The 25,228-nt window shown below is 39.0% G+C and overlaps 1 protein-coding gene across 3 annotated transcripts in view; it reads left to right on the forward strand.

Annotated features, from left to right (window-relative positions):
- The window catches only part of cacnb4a (calcium channel, voltage-dependent, beta 4a subunit), a 40,039-nt gene that overhangs the window by 10,832 nt on the left and 3,979 nt on the right, over positions 1-25,228 (forward strand). Inside the window, exons 1-10 of one of the 3 annotated variants that reach the window (XM_017421157.3) lie at positions 1,128-2,168; positions 13,788-13,907; positions 15,246-15,368; positions 18,414-18,541; positions 19,207-19,286; positions 19,443-19,462; positions 21,857-21,937; positions 24,420-24,478; positions 24,571-24,680; positions 24,802-24,953. In XM_017421157.3, coding sequence (XP_017276646.1) covers positions 2,124-2,168; positions 13,788-13,907; positions 15,246-15,368; positions 18,414-18,541; positions 19,207-19,286; positions 19,443-19,462; positions 21,857-21,937; positions 24,420-24,478; positions 24,571-24,680; positions 24,802-24,953 — 918 coding nt within the window. In that variant the 5' untranslated portion in view covers positions 1,128-2,123. Of the gene's footprint in view, positions 1-1,127; positions 2,169-13,787; positions 13,908-15,245; positions 15,369-18,413; positions 18,542-19,206; positions 19,287-19,442; positions 19,463-21,856; positions 21,938-24,419; positions 24,479-24,570; positions 24,681-24,801; positions 24,954-25,228 lie in introns of those variants that run through there. The other 2 variants (XM_017421155.3, XM_025006978.2) reach the window with 2 other exon arrangements.

Raw genomic sequence — 25,228 nt, forward strand, 5'->3', positions numbered from 1 at the left:
GGACTAATCTTCTGCACAAACAGATAAACAAACACTACTGAAAACATAACCCCCTTGGCGGAGGTAAATACAGCATGATATAATATTAAACAGGCTATATCTTTAATCAGTCTTTTTATTTTCATTTTTATTATGATCATATCATCAAAGTCCAGCCCCCAGAGAGTTTGCTAAAGCAATTTTAGCCCCTGAATGAATCTTGTAGCTGATCACTGGTCTATGTTTTGCAAGGTCATAATTCAGTATGTTGGGAGTATGATGTGTATATGAGGTTTGAGTACTTCTGCATTCTGCAATATTTATGTGTCTGTTCATCCATGGGAAATGTCCAAGGTTCTCATATGCACATACCCTCAGCATATGGGTGTCTGTGTGCAGATGAATATGCAGATATATTTATGTAGACGTACCGTGAGTGCATCTATCTATCTATCTATCTATCTATCTATCTATCTATCTATCTATCTATCTATCTATCTATCTATCTATCTATCTATCTATCTATCTATCTATCTATCTATCTATCTATCTATCTATCTATCTATCTATCTATCTATCTATCTATCTATCTATCTATCTATCTAATCAGTGAAGTTTTTAACTGACAGAATCATAGATAGATAGAAACTGCTTGATTTTGGATCTGATAGTAGGAGGATTTTCTGTAACAAAGTTGCCCAGCAGAGAGTGCTGTCGCTCTACTTTGTTTTCAAAAGCAGCACAACCTGGATCAAATTGCACCTACATTTGATTGTTCATGCACCAACATACAGGTTAAGATAGTACGCTTCCTTAAGAATTTTCCTTTTAGGGTGTTATTGCTATTTTAAGCTGTTTGTTTCCTGTAGCCTTTTTTTTCTTTATTTAATTAATTTTTTTTTTTTTACAAAATAAGTAAGATAAAGCCAAAGAGAAATACTAGCTCTTTCAGCCATGATAAAATAAGTCTTTTCTTTAATGTTTAATGTCTTTCTGTGTTTCTTTTTTGTAGCGTTTTATCTTTTTCTTGGCCCTCCTTTAGTATTTTATTGATGCACAAATGTGCAAAACTTTGTGTTGCAACAAAAACAAAACAAGCAACTTTCTTTTTTGTATATATAATATATATATATATATATTGTCCATATCATGATATTTATAGGAAACTTATAGTAAAGCTTGGATGCAGATCACAAAGAGTCAGGAAAGCATACAGTGTAACAATGCTTTTTTTTTTTAAAGTAGTTACAAAAGGAATAGTTTTAATATCTTTATCTGTGTAGCGCATTTTAACAGAGGTTGCCCATAAAAGGTGACAACCTCACACTCTAAGCTCTGGCTCTTCTTGATCGATTTGCTATGTAATCAGTTTCTCTGTTACTGACATTTATGGATTGATTTTATGGCCCCGGTGTGTTCATGAAGCTGTAAAGACGTGAGCACTTGTTGTAACATCCCAGCAGCTCGATGGCATCAGTTCTGCCTCCTGTTTATGGTATCATCACTCAGCTGTTCACCTCTGCTGTGCTTCTGCGTGTGTAAATTAAATGTCAGTCTGTGCAAATGGCTGTTTATTTTGAGCGATTACCTCACACACGCTCACATCCACATACACACATCCTGTTGGTTAATGATGCTCCCAGGCTACAGACACCCCCTCCACCCCACAACCGCCCCTTCCTTATTCACAACCAGCCACTCTGACTGGAGCCTCCATCATCCAATCGCAGGGCAGCATCCCGCTGCTGTCATCGGTCGGAGCTGCAGGAAGGGATTGGCTCGTGTGATCTGAGCTCGGAAAGGCAGATGAAACGCCAGGTCTGCTCTGCCTCCAGGGATAACCAGGCTGCCTGATGATGGGAACCGAGACTCGCTCGACTTGTGGGCATTAACGTTCAGCTCAGCATCAGGAAAACACAGAGCTCCACCTTTTTTTTTTTGGGGGGGGGGTTATTTTATTATTATTATTTTTTTTAAATCTGTTGCTTTGGTGTGGTGTGGGTTCTTTGCTGTCTACCTTCATGTGGAGAAACAGACTACTGGTGGGTTCTGTCTCTCCCCAGTCCTCTTCATCCACCCTCTCCGGATCAGCTTTTTGGTTCTTTTGGCACTGAAGAGCCACTTTTTTGGAACCACAGTCCTCCATGTACGATAACCTGTATCTACATGGCTTTGAAGACTCTGAGGCGGTGAGTGGACAGGCTTCTGGCACCTAGAACTTTACGACGTTCTCGTGTTGTGGGTGGCTGATCCCTTTCAGAAACACCCACACAATAAGATGAGACTCGAGGGGTCTGAGCGGGTACTGTTTGGGGGAGTTAGGAGATAATAGGAAGGGAGGATGTGTGTGTGTGTGTGTGTGTGTGTGCTCCTCAGTCAGAATAATGGACAGTTTTCTCACTGATAATGTCAACCAGATTACTTTTTTCATTCTTTTTGCTATTTTTTTACCATCTGGTCAGTTGTTGAGCACTGTTTTTGTGTATTGTATAATGTGTTGCAGTATAGCATCTCATCTGTGTGTTTTTCTTTCTTTCTTCCTCACATTCAACTTGATATAATCCGGCTTTATTGGAAAAAAATGTCAAATACAGTGTATCAATTGTATTATTTACTCGGGCCATCAGTGGGATATTGATTCACTGTTACATCTGATCTTAGAAGGATGCCCTTCATTTTTGCATTTTTACAACATGCATACACCTGCTTTGTTTGATCCAGTGATGCAAACATGGTTATTAAATAAAAGAAGATGCAGCCATAGGCTAAAAATGTGTCCAAGGAGCAGAAAAATGCTTACAAAGGCAATAAATGTGGGAGCTGCTGACAGGAGGAGGGGAGGGGAGAATCCCACTGAGGCAGAGTCTTCTGTAATTCCATCTGACACACTGACTGCTTCTTGAAGATTAAAAGTACAGTGCTTTTTTTTCATATTCCGTCCTATTAGCTGGACAAATTGGGAGATGATCTGTCTATGTACATTTTTTTCTTCCTTTTCTCATGCCGTCTCATGTTTGACTTGCATCCGAGCTTCATTTTGTTGCTCAACAAAAAGAAAACAAGTGGTGTCAAGCTATTTAGAGCTATGTAGCACCCTTCTGGATTCAGGGATTTGGTCTCATTCGGCTCACAGAGTTTTAGCACAGGTTGTGATAAAGTTTGGCTCACAGTCTGGAAGTTCCAGTTTGTCTAGTCTAAGGGAGAAAGATTTTTCTCAGCTGGCCTGTTTGCATGTCTGTGTTTTTGCGTTTAATAGGAGGGTAAAAATTGGTAAATGGTTCCAAAGATACCACAGAACCTAGCAGTTTTTCAGAGCTTTAGTAAATGTGGGTTCTTTTATGACAACAACTGAACATTTGTACCAGAACTACTGAATTAGTCCAAAATTCACTCACAAGCCAAAAGGAGATTCAAGGTTCCTACTACTTTTTTTTTTAACTTTATAACAGCTAGTAAAACATTGACACCAGCTAGTTTGTCCTTTGGAAGTGAAGCCTTTAGGTTTGCAATTTTAAAACTGGTACAAATACCACTGGTAGTACTCTAGGAGTACTATGAAAAACTTTGCGTCAACAAACAGCTGATATGAGCTGAACTGTAATGTTAAAAAGCAGAGATAGTCAAAATGGGCGAATGGTTAAATAAATTTACAATCTTAGCTCCAAATGGAAATTACTTGAAACCTAAGTGCAAAGGAGAATACTTTGAGAGTTCCTGTGGAAACTGGAGTGGACAAAGGTTACCAAATGTGTGAGTGGCTACTTAATCGGCACCAGTGAAGTCTATATAGGACTTGCTAGAAACAAAAGGTGCAAAGACAGTGGGAAAATTTGATTCCAGTTATCTCAAATTTGTATGCAGTTGTTGTGGGGCAGAGGAAGGAGCCAGGACCTCAGTGTTCTCAGTAATGAAGGTGTGTTTTTCATTTGCGTTATTACGTCCAATCATTTAATTTCATGTATTTAAACAACTGATGAAGTCATACATATTATTTCATCATGTCCTGTGCAAAATGCACTGTTTTGATTAACTTCTAGTCAGTTGATAGCTTGAGCGACATGTCTTTGATTATAGTAGGTGTATGTGTCTATTTTGGTCTGCTTTTATGTCTCCCATTAGAGGCAAACTTCTTTATAGTCAGTTCGAGCTGCTGCGATCTGTTCCATGTTTGGATCTGTACTGGCAGTTCTACAGGAGACATCTTTGAGGCTCTTACAGCGACCGTGGCTTGCTATCAGCACTTGTCATTAGCTTGTGGGTATCTGTTGTTTTTTGTTGTTTTTTTCTAAGTGAGATTTCCAGGAGCGTCTGAGGCACCAGGCTGGGAAATGAAGGCATTTGTTTCATCTTAATTGAAGCCATAATGATCTGCAGGCCCTCTTGTGTGACTCATTTTCAGTTTCTGTGAGTATAAAGCTATAATTAGATATTGTTTCAAATACTGAACTTAAAAAACAACCAGCAGATGGTTTTTTTACATATTACATATTACAATATAGTTGTAGAGAAAGATAAAAACAGACTAACTTTAGACTAACTTCCACTTTTGCAGCTTGATTTGATCATGTTTGGCTGATATATTGTCATCATAGTCATTTAACGAAAGCAGAAGTTAAAGTTCAGCCTAATTCATGGAAATTTCAGGGTTAATAATTGCATTACAAAGCGGTTTTTCTTCCCCAGCTTGCTGTAACATTGTAAACCACCTACTACATTACAGCCCATACACAAAAAAACATATGACTCATCTTTACAACAGCGATTATGTAAAGTAAAGAGTCAATTAAACCTTCTGCCCTTGCTGATAGTGGTTGTACTACAGCACATACAATACGATGAGCTGCTGTTCGTGCATTATGAGTTAAAGTGTGATGTTTAGGTCAAAACGGTAGACGTTAATTTCCCCCGACCACCAGGCTGCTGCTGAATGCACTGCAGAGGGAATGATTTGAGTCTTTTTTAAGCTCATCTCTGCTAGACAAAGAGGTCAGGAGAGGAGGAAAGACTGAGCTTTGGCGTCTGAACAGATAAGGCTTGAGTGTGGAATGATAAACTCAAGACCGGCCACTTGACACTCCTGGATAAAGACTCACAGACATCTCTGTGAAAGTGTGTGTTTGGTGTGATTTTAAGGATGGAGATGCTGGTTTGGGAGTGTTGTGCCTGTGTCTGAGTGCACGGCAGTCATTTTGGGAACGCTTCAAAGTGCCGTGCACTCTGACTGACATCATTACTGTGATTCATGCACCGATGGAAAGACAGGTGCTAAATGTATGCAGCAAATATGATAAGGCCGAATCTGTAAAGCATTTTACATTTTATCCTTTTTAGATGATCTGAAAGGCTAATTCAGATCTTTTGAAATGGGGTTCTGTGGAAAGATTAAGAACAATTCATATCTTAGTTGTTGTAGACCTCAATTTGAGACATAGAGTTTGATTCTGACCAAATTAACGGTTAGTCTGAGTGCAGCCAAGGCTAAAAGCAACTCCAATCTCAAAGATTTTATAGCAGTTTATGGGAACACCTGTTTTATAAACCTTTACATGACTGCACATGGTTATTCTAGCAGAAATATTATAATATTCTTGCAGGACATGCCCCAAGCTGCACCAAAACTGCTGCAGCTAGCTTGCTAACTTGCAAATAACCACAGAACTCGATGTAAATAATTATGTCATATGAAGTCGACAGTGGTGTAAAGGTTTATAAAGTAGCATTTGCATGAACTGGTGTGAACATTTTGAGACATGAGTTGTTTTAAGATGGCAGGAATCCACTTTTGTTTTGTTGGAACTCTGACTCACTCTTAGTTTATCAATCCAGTCAGAATTAAAATCTTTTTCTACAAGCTGAGGTCGTTCAAAGAACTACCTACAACAGGTAAGATATTGTTATTAACCTTTCCACAAAGCCTTACTTCAAAAAATCTGAACTATCCTGTCACTTTGAAGCCCATTTTTCTACTTTAACATAGATTTATTTTTGTAGTTAAAAAAATTCAAAATAAAAACAGTGCCTTCTTTGTATTACCAAAAGAGTATTTAAGTTTTTTTAAATGATTAAAATGGAGCATGTACTTGTCTGTAGCAACCTGTGGTGTTAGTGGTTTTGTTTTCCATTCTCTTCTGTTTTACACCTCTAGATTTTGTTTGTAATGAAGCTGTGAATAGCAATTATTTGACTCAAGAAAAGACTCTCATGGCTCTGAATGGGTCATTAGCAGGAACGCCTAGCAGCCTCGGTCAAAGGCATTAATCCTGACTTTCCAGCCTGACAGGTTGATTCTAAGGACTAACTGCAGAACAAATCCTCCATGGCATTTATTTTCAATAAATTATTAATAGGCAGATGAAGTGATATTTCACCAAAGGCTTCCAACAAGGCTTCCACATTCACAAGAACTTGTGTTTTTCTGCTGAGGTCAAAAGTGGGAAAAAATAGCATCTTTTAGTCTTTTACATTTTGGCTGAAGGACAGTTGAAGGCTGGGTTATAGAGAATGTGTGGGAAATGTCTCATAAAAGGATGTTGATGTCAGTGATGATAACCGATGATGCTGCAGCCACTCTTACTCTCATCATTTGCTCTCATTTGATGAATCGCTACAAGGCATTTAACCCTGCAGAGCCCGCTGTATACTGCATGCCTACAGGCCACACAGCTCTGTGCATTTCTTTTACCTGTACTAGAAAACAATGTTGAGTAGGAATTAGTTGTTGGACCTCAGAGACTCTTTCCAGTCTAAAACTAATCTAGCTGTTCCCTGCCTGTGAAGAAAATGTTCAGTGTTTATGCTAATGCAAAAATCATTCAGCTGTAGTGTGAAGTACAGATTTTCTGTCACAAAGCAACAGCTCCTCAGTCAGTCACAGAGGTGTGACGGTTAACAGGACAAGAAATCCAGTCTGCTGAGTGAAAAAAAAAAAAAATTGCTGTAGTCTGACTTCAAGTCAGTCTTGATATTTTATTACCACAGTGTTTAGTCTTTGTTTGTACCCTGAAATACCACCCCAGCTTCACTATTATGGTAGGTTTTGACTGATGCACACGGAGGCCCTGATTCACTGATGAATTGTGTAGATTTTGTGGGTGCTAATAGGAACCAGAACAGATCTTGTGCATTTATTTATTTCACAGTTGCCTTGTAAAGGGAGATGTGCACCTCAAACTGTTGTGCCAACAAACAGTGTCCCTCTGCCTTGAGAGTTTGCCTATATTTTAATTACATGTTTCGCACTCGTTTTAAGAAAAAAAAAAACACTCATATGGACACACAACTCCAATTTTGAGAAAGTTGGGATGTTATGTAAAATGTAAATAAAAACGTAATGATTTGCAAATTTCATAGATTTTTCACAATGGAATATTGTAAACATAACAAAGGTTTAAATTTAGAATTTGTACTTAAAAAACAGTAATTTTGAACTTAATGGTAGCCACATATGTCAAAACAGTGAGGACAGGTGCAACAGAAGGCTGTAAAAGTAAGGGGTAAGAATAGGAAACAGCTGGGGGAGCATTTTGGTTGAGATTGTGCATACTGTTATGACCAAGATATGAACAAAACAACTATAACCTAATCATTTCTCATCGTAAAATGCTCTAAGTTTAAAACACGGGCATGAAAGGTGATTTGCATTCCTTCATGCTAGGAATACTAGGCTTTTACTTGAAGTTTCTTTTTTCTAGCCATAATTACTGCTCCTATTTTTTTAACACTTGTTTCACATTGAAGTTTTTTTTTCCTTTTCACTTGAGGATTAACGTCTTTGTAGCATTTTTTTACATCAAGAGGAGACAAGTTTTAGCAGGTTGTGCATACAAGTCAACAGAACAGCATTTAACTGTTAAACCGGTAAAACAAATCTCACCCATATTCAGATTTATGAACCAACACAGCTCGCTCTCCCTCCCATCTCAGAGTTCAGAAGAGACTTAGGAATGCTCAAGTCACAAAAACAATCTCTCATTCTGGACTGGAACTTTAATCTCCTAAACAAATGTAAAAATCAACATGGGGTTTTATTGCTGTAATTGTGAGATATATCACTGCATTACCAATGATAGTTTGTACTCAGTATTAAGTCCTATCTATAAACTATAAAGTGTGAAGGAAATGTTGCTTCACACACTCACCTTTCTTTTAAAGGCACCAGTGGCGGCTGGTGGTGATATTTGTAGGGTGGGCTAATAGATGTATAATAAAATGCTGCAGTTTGGATTTCAATGACAGAAGCATCCAATTTGAAATAAAGAAAATCTGCTGAAAATTGACATCATGTCCTTTTTTATCACATAGACAACACAAAACAAACCACCAAAAACCAAGCTCACACAAAGCCTCTCTCAATTTTCCGAGTTTCAGCTACAATTATTTCAGATGATTTTTCCCAGTCAAACAGCTTTGCATAACACTGCACCACACTCTTTGACACAATTACTAATGACACCGATAAGGTAAAATCAAATAAGACATGCATTATCGGAAAGTGCTTCTTTTTTTTAAAATGAATCCTACCTTATTTAAAGAGAAGCTCACTCCAACAACTTTTCTGGGATCCAAAAATGTTAATAACCACCTTGTTAAAGATCTGTTAGCTACACTTGCTATTAGCCAGTCCTTTCACTGAAACCAGGTCACAGGAAAACTTTGAATATCCTTGGGTCTATCCGCCTCCAACCTCTTCACTTCCGGTTTGTCCCCCAAAGACATTAAGGAAAACGGGCGAGAAATTAAATAATTCACTTTGTTTATGTTTATCTTGCTCGCCATTGCATTTATTCTTCTCTTCATTGCACTTATGCTTCTAGAATTGCGCCGCTCAAGGTGGCTGCATGTTGGAGTAGCTCTGTTCCATTCATTCTGAGATACTGCTTTTGAAAACTTTATTCCTCTTTTTTTTTGGATGATTACTTTCCCTGGTATCGGATGTTGTGCAGCTGGAAGGATTTTTACTAAAGCCTTTTTACTTTTGAACATGTTGTTATGATGCGTAACCATGACAACAAGTGTTAAATGTGAAGAACTCTGAAGTCCAGTCATGGCCAAAACCAATCAGAGTGCCCATAAATCCACCGGAGGTAAAGCTCCCAGGAAGCAGCTCGCCACCAAAGCTGCCCGCAGGAGCGCCCCGACCACCGGCGGAGTGAAGAAGCCTCACCGCTACAGGCCCGAGACCGTGGCTCTCAGGGAGATCCACCATCACCAGAAGTCCACCGAGCTGCTCATCCAGAAGCTGCCCTTCTAGCACCTTTTCCAGGAGATCGCCCAGGACTTCAAGACTGATCTGTGCTTCCAGAGCTCGGCCATCATGGCTCTGCAGGAGGCCAGCAAGGCTCACCTGGTGGGACTCTTTGAGGACACCAGGACTGAAGACAAATCGGGACAGACCGCTACAAGAGACCCTTCCTGCCGACAGCCATCAGCATCTATAACAACTCTTTAACAAAACTAGGATTATGAGCTACAACAACATTTAATTTCCCTTTGGGATGAATAACGTATTTTTGAATTGAATTTGAATTTGAATTATCTCAGACCACAATAAACCATGCCCACGTACACTCGCGCTCGAGGCACGTTATTGTACGTCCACCCTTATTGGCTAAAGCCTGAGGCCTTGGGCTGACCCTGGGCTGAACTAAATTAGCCCAAATGAGCAGCAAACCGAGGGGGCGGGACAAGACGCCTGTCAATCATTCTGTACCACGCAAGACAAGGGCTGAACGGGGCTGTAAAAAGTTAGCCCTTTGGAAAGACTTTGGGATTTTCTCGAGACTGTTTGGCACCAGTTTTGTTGTAAATTTCACAAAATGTGATACAATATTTTTAATTTGTGTTTATTAGGTATTTTAACATTTATATTGTAAACACCAGGGAGGGCTTAGCCCTACTAGCTCACTGATACCAGCCGTCCCTGAAAGGTACTTTTAATTAAACAAAGAGAAACACTTAACAAATATATACCACCTTGACTCCATACTTTTATTGTGCACAGTGCACAAACACAGAGATGTTTTTGAGTAGTGTTTGGGTCTGGATGGATCAAATGGGACCTGAGTCTGGCTCTCCCACCTGGCAACACAAACAGTTACAGCAGCAGTCAGCCAAAGGTGAAATCCTCACAGCCAAGACAGACATTATTGCTGTGTGAGTAATTTGAACAATCCATAGGCCAGCACTTTTTGAAAATGGGGGCATTAGGAGCTGTAAATCGAAACATCTGTGATGATGTATTTACTGCAGTGGCTCCTACGCTGGGGCTTCCACCAGTTCCTTAAGTGGCCTCTAAAGGTCTGCATGAGGTTTTCATTGCACACAGGTTCTTAAAATTTGATTTTATGCGTCTCCAAAATGATAGCAAGTTGAGCAAACAGTCATTATGTGCAAACAAAAATGCTGGGCTGGAAAAAAAGTACAGCAACAACAATGTCTACTTTAGAAGACAGTCCAGTGGCACAGGGCATCCTTTTGCAATAATGCAACACTGATTTGTGCCACAATTTTTAAGGTACTGACTTCAGTAAGAAATTTAGTCCCATTTTACAAATGATTGGCATACTTACACAGATATAATAGGAGTAATATAGTACTGACTTTTTAGCCATGGTAATTTAGGTTTAAAGGAGTACGGAAATCAAATCTCAAAATATTGACATTTCATTAATGTCATTTAGTGAAACACTTCCACAAAACATTCCAAGGACTCATTTCTCTGACCTATAACTTAGATAACTTATTTTCAGCATTTTAGTCAATAAATGCCAAAGTGGAGTAATTTGGGCGGTGGAGTTGCCGTCCCCGTTTATGACGTGCGCAGTCCCCCGGCTGGCTGAAGAAACAAGAATGCGGTTACTGTCCCATTGTTTATTAGTGAAAATGGAAGAAAAAGCCCCTTTTTTAATACAAATAAATACCGAAAGACTTCAGGGAGGTAAGGGATATACAACCATAACAGTATGAACCTGAACCGACGGCTGGATCTCCATAATCTAGTGAAAACTCTTCAGATTCAGATTCTGATTCTGATGATCACAAGGTCCGTCATGACCAACAAAACGACACATAATGACCAAGTTGGGAACGTGGACCAGTGAGAACCCATTACCCCCAGATCGTTGTCATGACATCAGCACATAACACTGCAAGTCAACATAAAGATGGCAGGAGAGAGCTAATGTTGCTAACTTGAAGCTAACTCAATGCTAACTCATTAAAAACATGAGCGGGCTTAAGGGTAGAGTTTATAAACTCTCACACCAGAATAAATTAATTAGCAGCCCTTTTAGACTATGATATTTGTTTAATCGCACATTGGATTTACGAAAAAAGCCAAAAACACCTGAGTAGTTTCTTCAATGTTTAGTATTTAAAAAAAATACATACTTTTTTTTTGTTTTCTGTTGAAAGTTTTACAACAAGCATATTTTATGATTTTCTTTCAACTGATGTAGGCTTCAAAACACTTCAGTTCTGCTTTAATACTCAGCAAAACATTAAATATCTTGGCTGTAATGATAAGCTTGTTCCTTATAGCTGATTCAGTGTCAAAAATATATGCCTTTTGTGCAATAGCACTGTGTTAGCATAGTGTGCTGTACTAGCCTATTAACCTGACATGTCGAACCAGGGCAGAGCCTGGGGTGTGGTGTAATTGTGAGCGTACATGGTAGGGTTGGATATGCACTATAGACATGGATTTTTTTAAATTATAGTTATTGTACTGTTCGTTTCTGCTGCACCTTCTGTCACCTTAATTCTCAAGGCCTTTGTTTAAGTTTCTGTCTTTGTATGGTGCCCCTCCTGAAAGCCCATCCTACACTGATTGGTCAAGAATTGTAAAGTGTGAGGTGGTTGCAGATTCTTTTATTGAAGAAGGCCAAAGTAGCTCCTAGTTCCTTGGGAAATTGCCCCCCAAGCAGGCGTGCATCCACTGTTGCTTCTGTTTATGTTTGCACATTTCCTCAGCTGGTTGTCCTGCTGTCTTTATAGTTCCCACTCTCCCTTTCTTCCATGAATAAATAGGTGGGCGTTTTTACTGCTTCTTTCACACAACAGCCACTCACTCGTAGATAACAAGGATTCAGGGAGCGGGTGAGTTAGGAAGGCAATGACTTCACTGAAAGTGATAATATGAGACTGATCTTCAGCCCGAGGCAGTGGGGGTATCCCACCACTCACCAAATCACATAACAACACCAGATCTCAGCTAAACAACACATACAGCACTTTCCACCTTTATTACGCCGGATAGAGAGGTATCATTTTGGGGCATCATCATATCTCTAAAGTTTATGACTTCGAAAATTTACGACGAGGAGCTCTGAAGGTGAGCCCACTGGTGGTGAATCACTCCACAAAAGATTTGATTTGTACTTCAGGCAGTCCATTACCTGTTTCTGTGATAGAAGAAGGAGCTTATTTTAGTTTTGAAGTGACAGAAAAAGAAAATGAAATGACGTTTAAATACCAGTTACATTCAAATGGCACTCAGCAAAAATCTGGTCGTTATTAGTTGTAGAAAAAAAAGATGTAAAACACAACATGTCAAAATGAAACAGGAAATGGAAATGCTAAAACACAACGTGTGCTCTTTAGTACATAGTAAGCATATTTTGGCCATTTCAGGATCTGGGTATTTTTGTTGTCTCATGGGTTTTTCTGGTTGGATTTTTTAAAGTCATCTTGGTTGTGTTTTTGGTGGTTCTAGTGGATCGGTTTACATTCATGTTTATCTGTAGTTCTGTGCATGGTTCCTGTGTGGTTTGTGTTTCTTGGGTTCTGCCTTCGTCAGGGGTCCTGTGTGTCTATGTCATTCTCAAGTCTTGTGTCTTTATGTGGTCTGTCCTATGTGCTTCTAGAGTTCAGTTTCCTTTGTGGCCTTTGTCCATTTGTAGTTCTGTTTTCATTTTCTGTCAGTTTCATGGGTTCTGTGTTTCCGTCTTTGTGTTCCTGTTCTTTATTATGGGATTTATTCTTGTGTGTTTCTGATTTTAGTTCTTTCTGTGCTGCCTGTGTCATTATCCATTTTTTCCCTCAGTCTGCTTCTCACTTTTTTTTTCCATATCTGCAGAGAGTTTTATGAACAAAATGACTGTCTCAAAATTAATTTATGAACCATCAATGTGGCATAAGTTTCATTCGGGGTAAAGGTTAAGCAATTTCTGATGGCACATATCGAAACAAACTGGAACAACTGAATATTACTTATTTATATGAAAAGATGACTATATTTACATTGGGGCATGTCACTCATAGCTCTGAACTGAAAGTCTTGGTGTGATTTTTGCGATTGTAGAGCGCACAGAGGTCCGTTTAGGGAGTCACCCTGTCATTGATTCAAGGCTTAGTATTGACATATTTTTCCTAAGGTGTCAGAGGAAACCCTTTACATGAATTATTTCCTCAAATTTTCTTATTGTAGAACAAAATAAAACAGAATTTTTTATCTTTTTTTTGTTGGTCCTTGTTGATTTTGATTGTATCCACAGAAATAGAAGCAGTCTTTCTGAGCCTTCCCTCTCAACCGTTTCATCATCTTTAATTTGTCAGCCTTTGGTCTTTGTGTGAAAAAATAAGACAACTATGTGTGTGACACAGAAACACCCCCAAAACAACACACAAACACACACTCCTCCTCACTCTGTTGTCGCTGTGATTTCAAGAAACAGGCTCATGTGATGTCCTGCATTTGGTTGCATTTAGATTAAAATTACTCATATATTTAATACTTTGTAATTTCAGGATAATCTGTTTTACACCCAAAGCATTTCTTTCTAGTAACAAGTTGTTCACTTGTTCTGCAGGGCTCAGCTGATTCCTACACAAGCCGACCGTCTGACTCGGATGTGTCCCTGGAGGAGGAGAAGGAGGGCGGCCGGCAGGAGAGGGAGCAGCAGGCCGCCGTTCAGCTGGAGAGGGCAAAGGTCAGTTTCGCTCAGAAATGTTTACAAAGCAGTCCTGCTCCTTACTGAACCGCACATCTCATGTGCAACGAGAACAGAAAATCTGTGCTCACAAACAGAATATAAAAGAAATCACATTCGGAGATCATTTTTCCCACAGCTACAGTTGAGTGTTAAGGGTTTCTGTCTTTAAAAGTGTAAAAAAAATTTTTTCCCGTCTTTCAGAAATGGATAAGCAGGCTGCAAATAAATCCCTCAAATAGAAGTTTCAGCACATCATAGAGCAGCTTTATGTGAATGTTAAATACTTTATAAAAATGGCCAAAAAAAAAAATGCATATGAGCAGACGATTTATTATACATTGCATATATGAAACCTGTAAGCATGGCTTTGTCTAAACCTAAAATAAACATTGTTTTTTTTACTCTATAATATTTTTGAAGACATTATGTTTTATGAAAGAAAACTTAAACATGAGACAAGAAAAACTAAAATTAAATGTGTTTTGGGTACTTAAATGAGCCACCTACAATACTATAAGAGGTAATAAGTTGAGTAGCTTAAAAATATTAAGTCTGAGGAAGAAAATGTGAAACTATTTTGAGAACTTTCACTGTTAAAAAAGAGGCAATACTAGAACGTAACAAACATGTCCTCAAACCTTTTGTATACCTGTAGTTAGTGTCTGTTTATAACTGTTTATAACAGTTGAATATTTGATGTTTTCATTGCATTGTTTTTAGTTAAATAAACCTAAACTTGAAATAATATGCCAATTCCTGCATTTTATTTTAATTATTCTACAAGGTTAACTTGCCAGATGTCAACAGAACACTACGATCTTTTGCTAAAACAGTTATTATAGTTACATAAACAAGTCATTATATGTAAAAATAGACAAATATTCTGATCTAGTTGTGCAGCTCACTGCAGAAAATGGGTGCCGGTCTTTGTATCAGAGCTTTTTGGTCTTGGACTGAGACCCGCTCTCCCTCCCTGCCGTGTTCCGAGGATCTGGTACGATCAGTGCCGCTGCTGTCTTGTTGCCACCGTTGTCAGGAAGCCTGAAATAGCTTTTTCTTCAGCAGCGCCCACTCCTCACTGCGGGGCAGGGTTGCTGCATGTGTGATGCTGCAGATGGATGAGCACACTGCTGGTGGGAAAAAAAAAACTGCAGAGAGGAAACAGGCTATCTCTGTCTCTGTGTTCATGTTTGTGCTGTTTCTCATTCATTTTTTTTTTATAAATGTTTAAGTTAAAAAGTTTCATTGTTGAATACTGTCTAAAATCTTCTCTGGTATACATTTATTTTGCCACCTGGCCATATCGGTGCCATATTTCCTATGTCTGTGTTGCAGAGTAAAGCTGTTGCGTTTGCTGTGAGGACCAACGTCAGTTACTGCGGTGCGTTGGATGAGGATGTTCCTGTGCCTGGCACTGCTGTCTCTTTTGATGCCAAGGACTTCCTGCACATCAAAGAGGTGCCGTTCACTTGCAGTTTGGTAATGCTATACCTGTGGCCCTTTATGGAGGCCTGAATTTGGTCTTCGCTGTATATTTTTTAACAGCAGGGAAAGATCTTTTCGAGCCAAATCTCATACAAACATGCACAACAAATGCATCAGTTCACAGTGGTAAATTGTAGTTTTAAATAAAAGGTGAGTGTGGGGGGTGCTAATTTACTCTGGATAAATGGCACTTAAAACACACAACATTGGTTATTTTTAAATAACATTCAGCCCTTTTTTTTTTTTTTTTACACAAAACTATTCTTGTTCTTGCTGATTATAGAATTTGTCACAAATTTCTTTCCTGTCTTTGGTAGATAAAATAAATAGTCACTTCTGAGTTAAGGCCCCCTTTTGCACTAGATGGCAGTCCTGCTTTAGTCAGAATGTGAATGGGCTTTGTAGGATCTTGGCAAATTCTTCAGGTAATAGGAACACAGTAGGCATGATCAGATACGATAGGTCAACAATGGTTTTGAGCAAGCACAAAACCTCTGGAGAGAAGCTGTGGTAGTTTATTATCATGGTGGAAGCTTATGAAGGTGTCATGAGGGGTGGAGAGAGTGGCGAACCCAATACGCAGACTCATCCTTGTTCTTGGAAAAAAAAATTAAACAATTCTTTTTAAATAGAAGAACGAAAACAAAAGGCTGGTGGGGCAGTAAAACAAACTGTAACAAAACAAGACAAGACAAGGCAAGGCAAGACATGGAAGGATAACCAGATGGCATGTAAAGGAGACAATGGACCAGTGAGGAAGTGGAGAAAGTGACCAGGTTTTAAAGCAGAGCGTAATTAGGGGAAGTGGGCAAAGGTGAGTGACAACAACTTGGAACAGGTGGCGATGGGCATGGCAGGAAGACAAGAGATAAACAGAGGAGAAGTGAATGATGACAGGAAACAAAGACACAAGGAACAAAATAAATAAATAAATAACAAAATAAAATTAAACTCAAACAGAACCATGAATCAGAAACAAGAAAACATAACCCCTGAAACAGAAAAACGAAGAACCAAGAACCAAAGCCAAAGATAAACTCCAAAAATACTTGAATTCATGACAGAAGGTCCTGGATTGTGTATGGGGGGAAAATGGTGGCGTCCAAGATGTGGGACTCACACACTTGGTGTTAAACAACATTCAGCGCAGCCCAGATGGGTGATTTTCAGGTGCTTTATTTTCTCTTCAATCTGGATCACCATGATCATCGTGAAAACTAAAACATATACAAACATTAAGATACAAGAACACGGGCTCATAATACAAACAACAAACAAAACGTACCTCGCTGTTTCTTTTACGCAGCAACTATTTGAATCCTGCCAACAGTTGTTTTCAAGCCATTCCTTAGTGCAACTGACTGCTTCCAGCTTTTATAAGGCCAGCCCTTATTTGCTATGGCATCCTGTGAGGTACAAAAACAACTCATTGAACACTAAAATACCATGACATAAAAAAAAACATATATTTATAAACAACCAACACAGAGTCAATCAAAGCAAACAAACATCTATAAACAATCTACACAATTTGGAAATTCATTTTAAATTTACACAATTCATTTGAATAGTTTACAGTCCGTTACACGTTGTCTTGGCTTGGTTGTCAAGAATTTGTATAAGGCTCAACCCAATTTTGTCCACCCCATGCTGGCAGTTCTCCAAGTTTAGTAGTTTCAAAATTCTTTGTGGCGGAGCTGCAAATTGCATCACAGTCTTGAGCTGCTCTCACTGCAACCAACAGGATTGCCCCACACTCTCATCTTAGAGCTGCAAAAACCAGGTCATGCCCTACATGCACTAATAAATATGCTAGGCTCAGGTGTATTTCATTCGTGTTTTGAACGCAAAGCAAGAAGCAGTTGTTTTTATCATGGTCATGCTAACTGTCAAGCATGGTGGTGGAGGGCTGATGATTCGGGCTTGTTCAGCAAACCTTTCAATTATTGTGCTGACCATAAAATCCTCTGGAAACCAAAGTATTCTGGAGTCAAATATGAGGCCAGCTGTCTGACAGCTGATGCTTGGACCAAACTATACAATAATTCCGAACACAGCAGCAAATCTACAACAGAGTGGTTAAAAAAAAGACTCGAGGTGCTGCAAAGTCTAGGCCTCAGCTGGACTGAAATGCCGAAGCAGCACCTTAGGAGAGCTGTGCAGAAACAAAGGTCTGCAAACCTCAGTGAGCTGATAAAGTGTGGAAAAGAGCAACGGACCAAAGTTCCTCTACAACCATGTGAGCGAATGATAAAGTCACACAGAACATGACAGGTTCAATTTATTGCTGCTAAAGGTGGTTCTTAAAGCTGTTCAAACATGGGGTAGACTTTAGTTTTTCACACAGATTTTTTTATTTTGTTTGATAAATAATGGCATGGTGGAATCTGGTGTGTGTGTTTTTGCACAATTGAATTTAGATTTGAATAACTTTAGAACCAAAACGAGATCATTTTTATTATGTCCTGAAACCTAAAACCCCAGAAATGACAGAGGATGTACTGTCTACTGTATTTCCCATGACTGTAGGTTGGGTAGGTCATGCAAAACGTAGCAGGGTTGTCATCCAGTGTGAAAAGGGCTTAAAAACATTTGGATAAATAAAAATATTGAGAAACTACATATTGGCCAAAAAAACTGCAGCTTCTAAAATAAAGTAATCTCATTATATTGTGTCTTTATGCATAATATAATCCTAAGCAAAAATTGGAGTTTGGCCTCTTACTTAGAAAGAACATCACTGGTGTGTCATACATTTTGGCTTCAAGGCTGTACGTTCATTTTTGCTTCAGCCTTTGAAATAAACCAAAATCCAGAACTGCTCCTTGCTTCGAGCCATGTTAGTCTTTGGCTATTTCAGTTGCTTTAGGTCTAGCTTTTGTTTTCATGAAGGGAAAAAAAAAAAAGATAGATTTTGGGAGTTCGGTTTGTATTTAGGAAAATCTTTCTTGGCTTGAGCAGTCACTCCACGTTGTTTCTGGAGCCAATTTTACATCGTTATCTCATTTTTTTTTACAGAAGTACAGCAATGACTGGTGGATCGGCCGCCTGGTGAAAGAGGGTTGTGACATTGGCTTCATCCCGAGCCCACTGAAGCTGGAAAACATTCGACTTCAGCAGGAACAGAAGAGAGGACGCTTCCATAGGTGAGCAGAAGAGAATGACTGAATGTGGGATGATTAAACAGCTGACAGTGGCAGAATCAGCAGTGGCAGACAATGAACAAGTGGCAGATCAAAAGCGATAGAGAGAGTTGGAGTTTAGATTTGTGTTTAGACAGACACTTTAAGGATGAGTAGAGGCTGGCAGTTGAGCCCGGAGATGAGCAAGAAATCTGTGGATGACATCCAAAGTTGTGCTGTGTGGTCCAGCCTTTCTGAGGTGCCTGGACGGTAGCCACAGTAAGAATTTTCCATCAGATAGAGCTGTTGGGTTTTAGCCAACACAATGATTAGTGATGCTGAGACAATGCTGTGAGATAAGACTTTACACCTCCAGTCATTTTGCTAAAATGTGTGGTTTGGTCCAAAAAGAAAGCATTCGAGTCTATAGCCTCACCGTCATGTGTATTTATGTCTCATCTTAAACAGTACCTCATTACCTTCTCAATGCACATAAAAATAATAATAATCTGCTCTCTTTTGCTATTTAGTTTCAAGAAATGGTATAAACTACTGCCTGAAGTACCTACAGTATGTTTTGGGTTTTGCTAGTTCTTTTTCTTTAATGTGATTCAGAATCTAAAATAGACTTTGTGTCTCAAATGTAAGGGGGTTAACTGTTTTTTCTTTTGTTTTTGTCATTGATGCAGCAGTAAATCCAGTGCCAATTCCTCCTCTAGTCTGGGAGAAATGGTGTCCGGCACATTTAAACCAAACCCAAACTCTGCAGGTCCGTCCAGTTTTATGTGAAACACTGATGTCTTTTTACACAGGCAATTTCACAATTTCATAATTTATGTGCTTTCATTTGGTAATGTTCTGGTTTGTCAGTTTAACCTTATTGCCTTTTTTGCACTTATTTACATTTTCTTTTTTTTTTCTTCAGGAAAACAGAAGCAGAAAGTGGTGAGTGTGATGAATGGCAATGTTGTTGAAACCACTGAAACAAATGCTACTTTTTCTAAACATACCATGCGTTCATTCATCAAACCTAAAAGTCTAGCCACTTATAGAACATTTATGTAATTCAAAAAAGGTCGAAATATTTAAACTAAATATCCAAAAACTGAATGTTAAATAATTGTTTACTCTCTATAATATGATTAGCTACTCTTGTGAAAAGGAATTGGGTCCATTTTTACAGGAAATGTAGATTCATGTATTGCACAGACATAACTTTATCACATATTTTTCCATTTGATGTATTTGTACCGATTAAGAAACACTATCTTGCAACACATAACCGTATATCAGGGGTCTCCAATCCTGGTCCTGGAGGGCCACCATCCTGCATGTTTTACTTGTTCCTCTGCTCCAACACACCTGATTTGAATCAATGGGTGATTAACAGGCTTCTGCAGAACATGAAGAGGTGATTTAACCACTGAATCAGGTGTGTTGGAGCAGGAAAACAAGTAAAACATGCAGGATGGTGGCTCTCCAGGACCAGGGGTACCTAACCCTGCTATAGAGCCTCCCCACTAGAGTGAGGTTTGTCTGTTTTACTGTTTCTGCTTCTGGGAAGGTTTATTTTTTGTTTGTTTGAAACACGTAAAAAGAAGAAGAAAAAAAACTAGCAAAAAAAAAAAATAGATAAAAAATAAACTAGAGTAATTTGGCATTTGTTTTGTTTTCCTGTTGCACTGAACCTGCACATCACTGTGACCCCAAAACTAAGATATGTTCAAACTGTGGTTTGACTTTGTGTATCATTACACCCCTAATATGTACATTATTTAAAGGATATCATGGACAACCTACTCTAATTTGCTTCAGACATGCAGTTATGTGAAACTTTATTTGCATTAGCTTTGTTTGTTTTTTTTCTTTTTTTAATATACTTTTTATTATTAATAAAGTCAAATTTTTGAAAGTAATAAAGCTGTAAGATGTCCTGCGTATAATTTAAAGGTGTACACTTTTGTTAAAATTTAAATGACAGATGTTCTTTTTATTTGCATATCTTTGTTGGAGACATTATTTAGTGAAGTTTTAGTTTGAGTTAACATGAAGCAAATGAACAGCCTCTGCCATGTCTCAGTGAGATGATGTGAGGGGTCTGCACTCAGCCCAAAGGTAACCAGAATCACTCAGGGAGCGCAAACCTCCGCCAAGGCCATAGTGTCACTAAAAAAAAATACTCTGATCTGAATCGTGAGCCAGATCACCACCAAAATTTAATCAATTGTTTCTTGTGACATCCCCAATATTCCCTAAAAAATTCATCAGAATCTGTTCATTAGTCTTTCCAGAAAAACAGACAGACGGATACCTCCTCAGCGGAGGTAATAAAAGATCATTGCTACCCCAGGCAGTTACCCACTGTCAGACTGATAATCTTCAGAGCAGTTTCTTTCTTCAGCTTTTAAGACTTCTGAATTCAATGCCCGAACCCCTAAACATCAATTTGGGGTTTCTGATTTAACAACTTTTTGTCATTTATTTATTATGAGCAGCATAAAGACAGCTACGTTTGAAATACATTTTCTAAACTCTGGCTGAATAATGGTAAAAATAAGTAAATACAATAAAACTAATTTCCTGTACTGCTGGCTATATAGTACTTTCTCTGTAAAAATATATTTTTTATTATAAGTAGCTTCTCCCGCTCTTATGCCTCGCATTTCCTTCTCTGTTCTGTTATTCTGTGCACCTTTCTCCATCACAAAACAATACACTTTATTCATTAAAAAAAAAATAATCTCATTGTTTTTATCCACAGTATGTGTCTGAAAAGCTGCTTTTTAAAAAAATAATTGTGATGTCTTAGCGAAATTTGTTTTGATTTGAGATGGCGTTGCTAAAATATGGCTGTTTTCCTTAAAAAAATTTTTTTTGTAAGCTCAAATAGCAGCAGCAGCTAGCTGTAGCCCTTCCTGCGTAGCTTGGGGGCACTTTCTGTTGGAATGTCATAATATTTCTGCTGGAATAACAATACAATCTAAAACTGACAGAGGGATTTATAAAATAGCGATTACGAGCCGCAATAAAACCTTTGCGATTGGAGTTGTTTTGAGATGGCATCAGTCCACTTTGTTGTTCCCATCACTCAAACTACGTTTAGCTAGTCAAGCAAGTCGGAAATAGACTTTATTTCAAAGAGAACTGGTAAAATATTATTGTTTCTAATCTGTCTGCAGAACTCCACATGATGCTTCACAATTACTATCCCTTTTTTGCAGACCTCCACTTTCATTTAGACACTTTATGTAGAAAATGTTATATGGTGAGCTGGAGAGCAGAGTAGACATTTATATAATATAACAGCTTGACTGTGGCTGTGTGCTCCCACCCCTCCAGGCTGAGCACGTCGCTCCATATGATGTGGTTCCCTCCATGAGGCCGGTCGTCCTGGTGGGACCATCCCTGAAAGGTTATGAGGTGAGACTCAGCAGCCCCTCCAGTTATCTGACTCAGCCATTTCCCCACCGCCACATCTAAGCTTTCTGTCTGTGATTTTTTTTTTATATATATAGCTAACATGGTTTCAGAATATTGCAGGCGGCGTGCTTGCAGCGTGCAGGAGGACTTTTATTTGTTGTTTTTTTACAGACGCAACAACAAAAGTTGAAAAAGCGTGCTCATCGATTATCAGTTGGAAAGGCTGCTTAAACAATGAAGGAGGCCAAGGAGGTGGTGGTAGAGCTGAAGTCAGTTGTCATGGAATCACGCTCCTCGCCTCCCTTTCTGGTGTTGCCGTGGTAACAGGCTTCTTGGTAAACCGCATCTGTCTGAAAAAGTGGAGCAAGGTTTGAAATTAGAAACAGAATAATGTGGACTGCATTAAAGGATGCGAAATGAGTTAAGCAAGGCTTGTCCTTTTGGAAATGTCGAAATCTTTTTCAATCTGGCCACTATTTTGGTTTACTGCTTTAAGAAGAAATGGATTAATTATTAAAAATATGCAAGTAGTACGAATTTGTTTTTTTGGGGGTATTTTTTGTGAACATAGATATTTTTTCTGCCATCGGCACAAAACCAATATGTGATGTAACATTTACTGATTATATGGTGATTTAATTATTCTGATTATGTATATATGCTTAAGCAGTGTTAACATGCATAATTCATTATAAACAAGGAAGGCTGGGGGTGACACAACAGTGCAGTTGGTCAGTACTTTTGCCTTGCAGCAAAAAAGTCACCAGTTTAGCTCCCAGTTTGGGCCTTCCTGTGTCTTGTCTATTTGTACCTAGCCTTTTGCCCATTGGCTGCTGGAGATGGGCACAGCATGTCCACAACATATCAATTTTAGAATGTAATGAAATAAAAGACAACAACACGCCATGTTCCAAACATTTATATCTGTTTAATTTATGTAAACAAAGTGACATGTAGTACAGATAAACAGAAAGTGTTGCAGGTTTTGTGTGTTCACACATTTATTCATTCTTGGTTGAACATCTGATTTATTTGCTGCATGTGTGTAGGGGCAATTTTATTCTCAAAATTACAATAAATAACCAACAAATCAGAGCAGAATAATGTGTTCAAACCTCAATATTTTTTATTACTCGGTTACTTTTTTACTGATGAAATCCTTCCATCCATCCATTTTCTTTTACCCGCTTCTTCATTCCGGGTCGCGGGGAGCTGGTGCCTATCCCCAGCAGTCACTGTGCGAGAGGCGGGGGACACCCTGGACAGGTTGCAAGTCCATCGCAGGGCCACATAGAGACAAACGAGACAAACAACCATTCACACTCTCACTCACACCTAGGGACAATTTTAGAGTCATCAATTAACCTAACATGCATGTTTTTGGTCTGTGGGAGGAAACCGGAGTACCCAGAGTAAACCCACGTGTGCACAGGGAGAACATGCAAACTCCACCCAGAAAGGCCCCAGGTCGGGAAGTGATCCTGCAACCTTCTTGCTGGGAGGCAACAGCTCTAATACTGATGAAATGTAAAAGCAAATTAATTATAGAATAAAGGCATAAAGGTGTCTCTCAGTTTTCCTGTTTTCTCACCATTTGCAGTGTTATCAGATGGTGAGAAATAAAAGGTTTTTAGTTGATAATTTTAGGAAACCCTTCAAGTTTTAGGCAGCTAAAACAAAGCTTTAGTTCTGAACGGGTTATTTTGTTGGAGTGTTTTGGGTCCACCTGGGCAGTTGGGGGGAAGAGTCGCTGAAAACCTGACAGGAAGTTGTTCTGATCTTATACTCTAAAAGGAGTTGTCTCCCGTTTCATACCAATGTCTCTGTTATGAAAAGACAGCACAGTCTGCCAAAACACTAAAGAACCTTGCTCCATCTGTCCAGTAGTCTCAAGGGCTTGTAGATTCTCACTGTGGCTGCACTTGCAGCACATGATGACCCAACATCTGTCTAAGAACCTTAACGTTGCTTTTTTTCCCCCTATTTATTTTTCACCTGTCTGGTTTTCAACTGTAATTTCTGCTTCAAATCAGGACCCCAGAGTGGCTCTTACATTCATCGGCACGAGCGAGATTAGAAGCTGGATTGTGTGCTTCAGTTATTCACCTGAGCACTGGTCTCTTTGGCACCTCTCGCTGCTGCTCCTAATCACATTATTTAATATAGCCCACATTCATCAGACAGGAGGGGGGGAGGAACACTTTGCACAGTACAGCTCAGTCAAGTGTGTAATGCACAGATCTGGTTCAGCAGCAGCCTGAATGGGCATCATCAGAATGAATAATAGGAACCTGGTTTTTCTCATTTGCTACAATGGAAAAATGTGCCTATTACAAGCTCCTATAGACATCTTTTATATGAAATTTTCTCTTTGATCCTGTCCCCTGGTTGTCTTTAATTACCTCATGATTATGTCTACTTTTGTCTTCCTCCTTCCTTTTCATGTTTGCTCTCCGCCATCCATCTTTTTTCATTGCTGCAGGTGACAGATATGATGCAGAAAGCTCTGTTTGACTTCCTGAAGCACAGGTTTGATGGGAGGTGAGCAGTGACAGTGATGCAGTGTCTCTTGAAAACCCATCATCCTGCTGCCAGTGTGCGCCCCGTGATACGTATGTTTTGCTTTGCTGCAGGATATCCATCACAAGGGTTACAGCTGACATATCATTGGCCAAGAGGTCAGTACTTAACAACCCCAGTAAGAGGGCCATCATTGAGAGATCCAACACCCGCTCCAGCCTTGGTAAAGCTACAGCAACTGTCTCACTCAATGATGTGCATGATGTCTTGTAGGTGTTTTGGCAGTTTTGCGTTTACCTTTTTTGATTTCTTGTTCACTGTTGTGCTGCTTTATTTACTTGTAGCGGAGGTCCAGAGTGAAATAGAAAGGATCTTTGAGCTGGCCAGATCTCTACAGCTGGTGGTTTTGGATGCAGACACCATTAACCACCCAGCTCAGCTTATCAAGACCTCCTTAGCTCCCATCATTGTCCATGTTAAAGTCTCATCACCCAAGGTAAGATAGTAGATAGTAAAGGATAGAAGTGACTCATCCAAAGAAATGTTTCTAAATTTGTTGTTTTAGTAGGATACTGTATAATTATTAAACGGGCAGCAGCTTTATGGTTACCATCTACAACCAGAAAAACTAACTACTTTTATTTTTCAAAAGTGACCTATTATGCAAAAGTCACTTTTTGCATGTTTTTGTACTTCCATTTGGGTATCTACTGCTTCTAGAAACAGTCCAAGCGCAAAAACAAAAAAAACCCACCCAGCCATTTTTTGACA

Source organism: Kryptolebias marmoratus, linkage group LG6 (genome assembly GCF_001649575.2).
Source record: "Kryptolebias marmoratus isolate JLee-2015 linkage group LG6, ASM164957v2, whole genome shotgun sequence".
In the NCBI taxonomy this organism is placed as follows: Eukaryota; Metazoa; Chordata; class Actinopteri; order Cyprinodontiformes; family Rivulidae; genus Kryptolebias; species Kryptolebias marmoratus.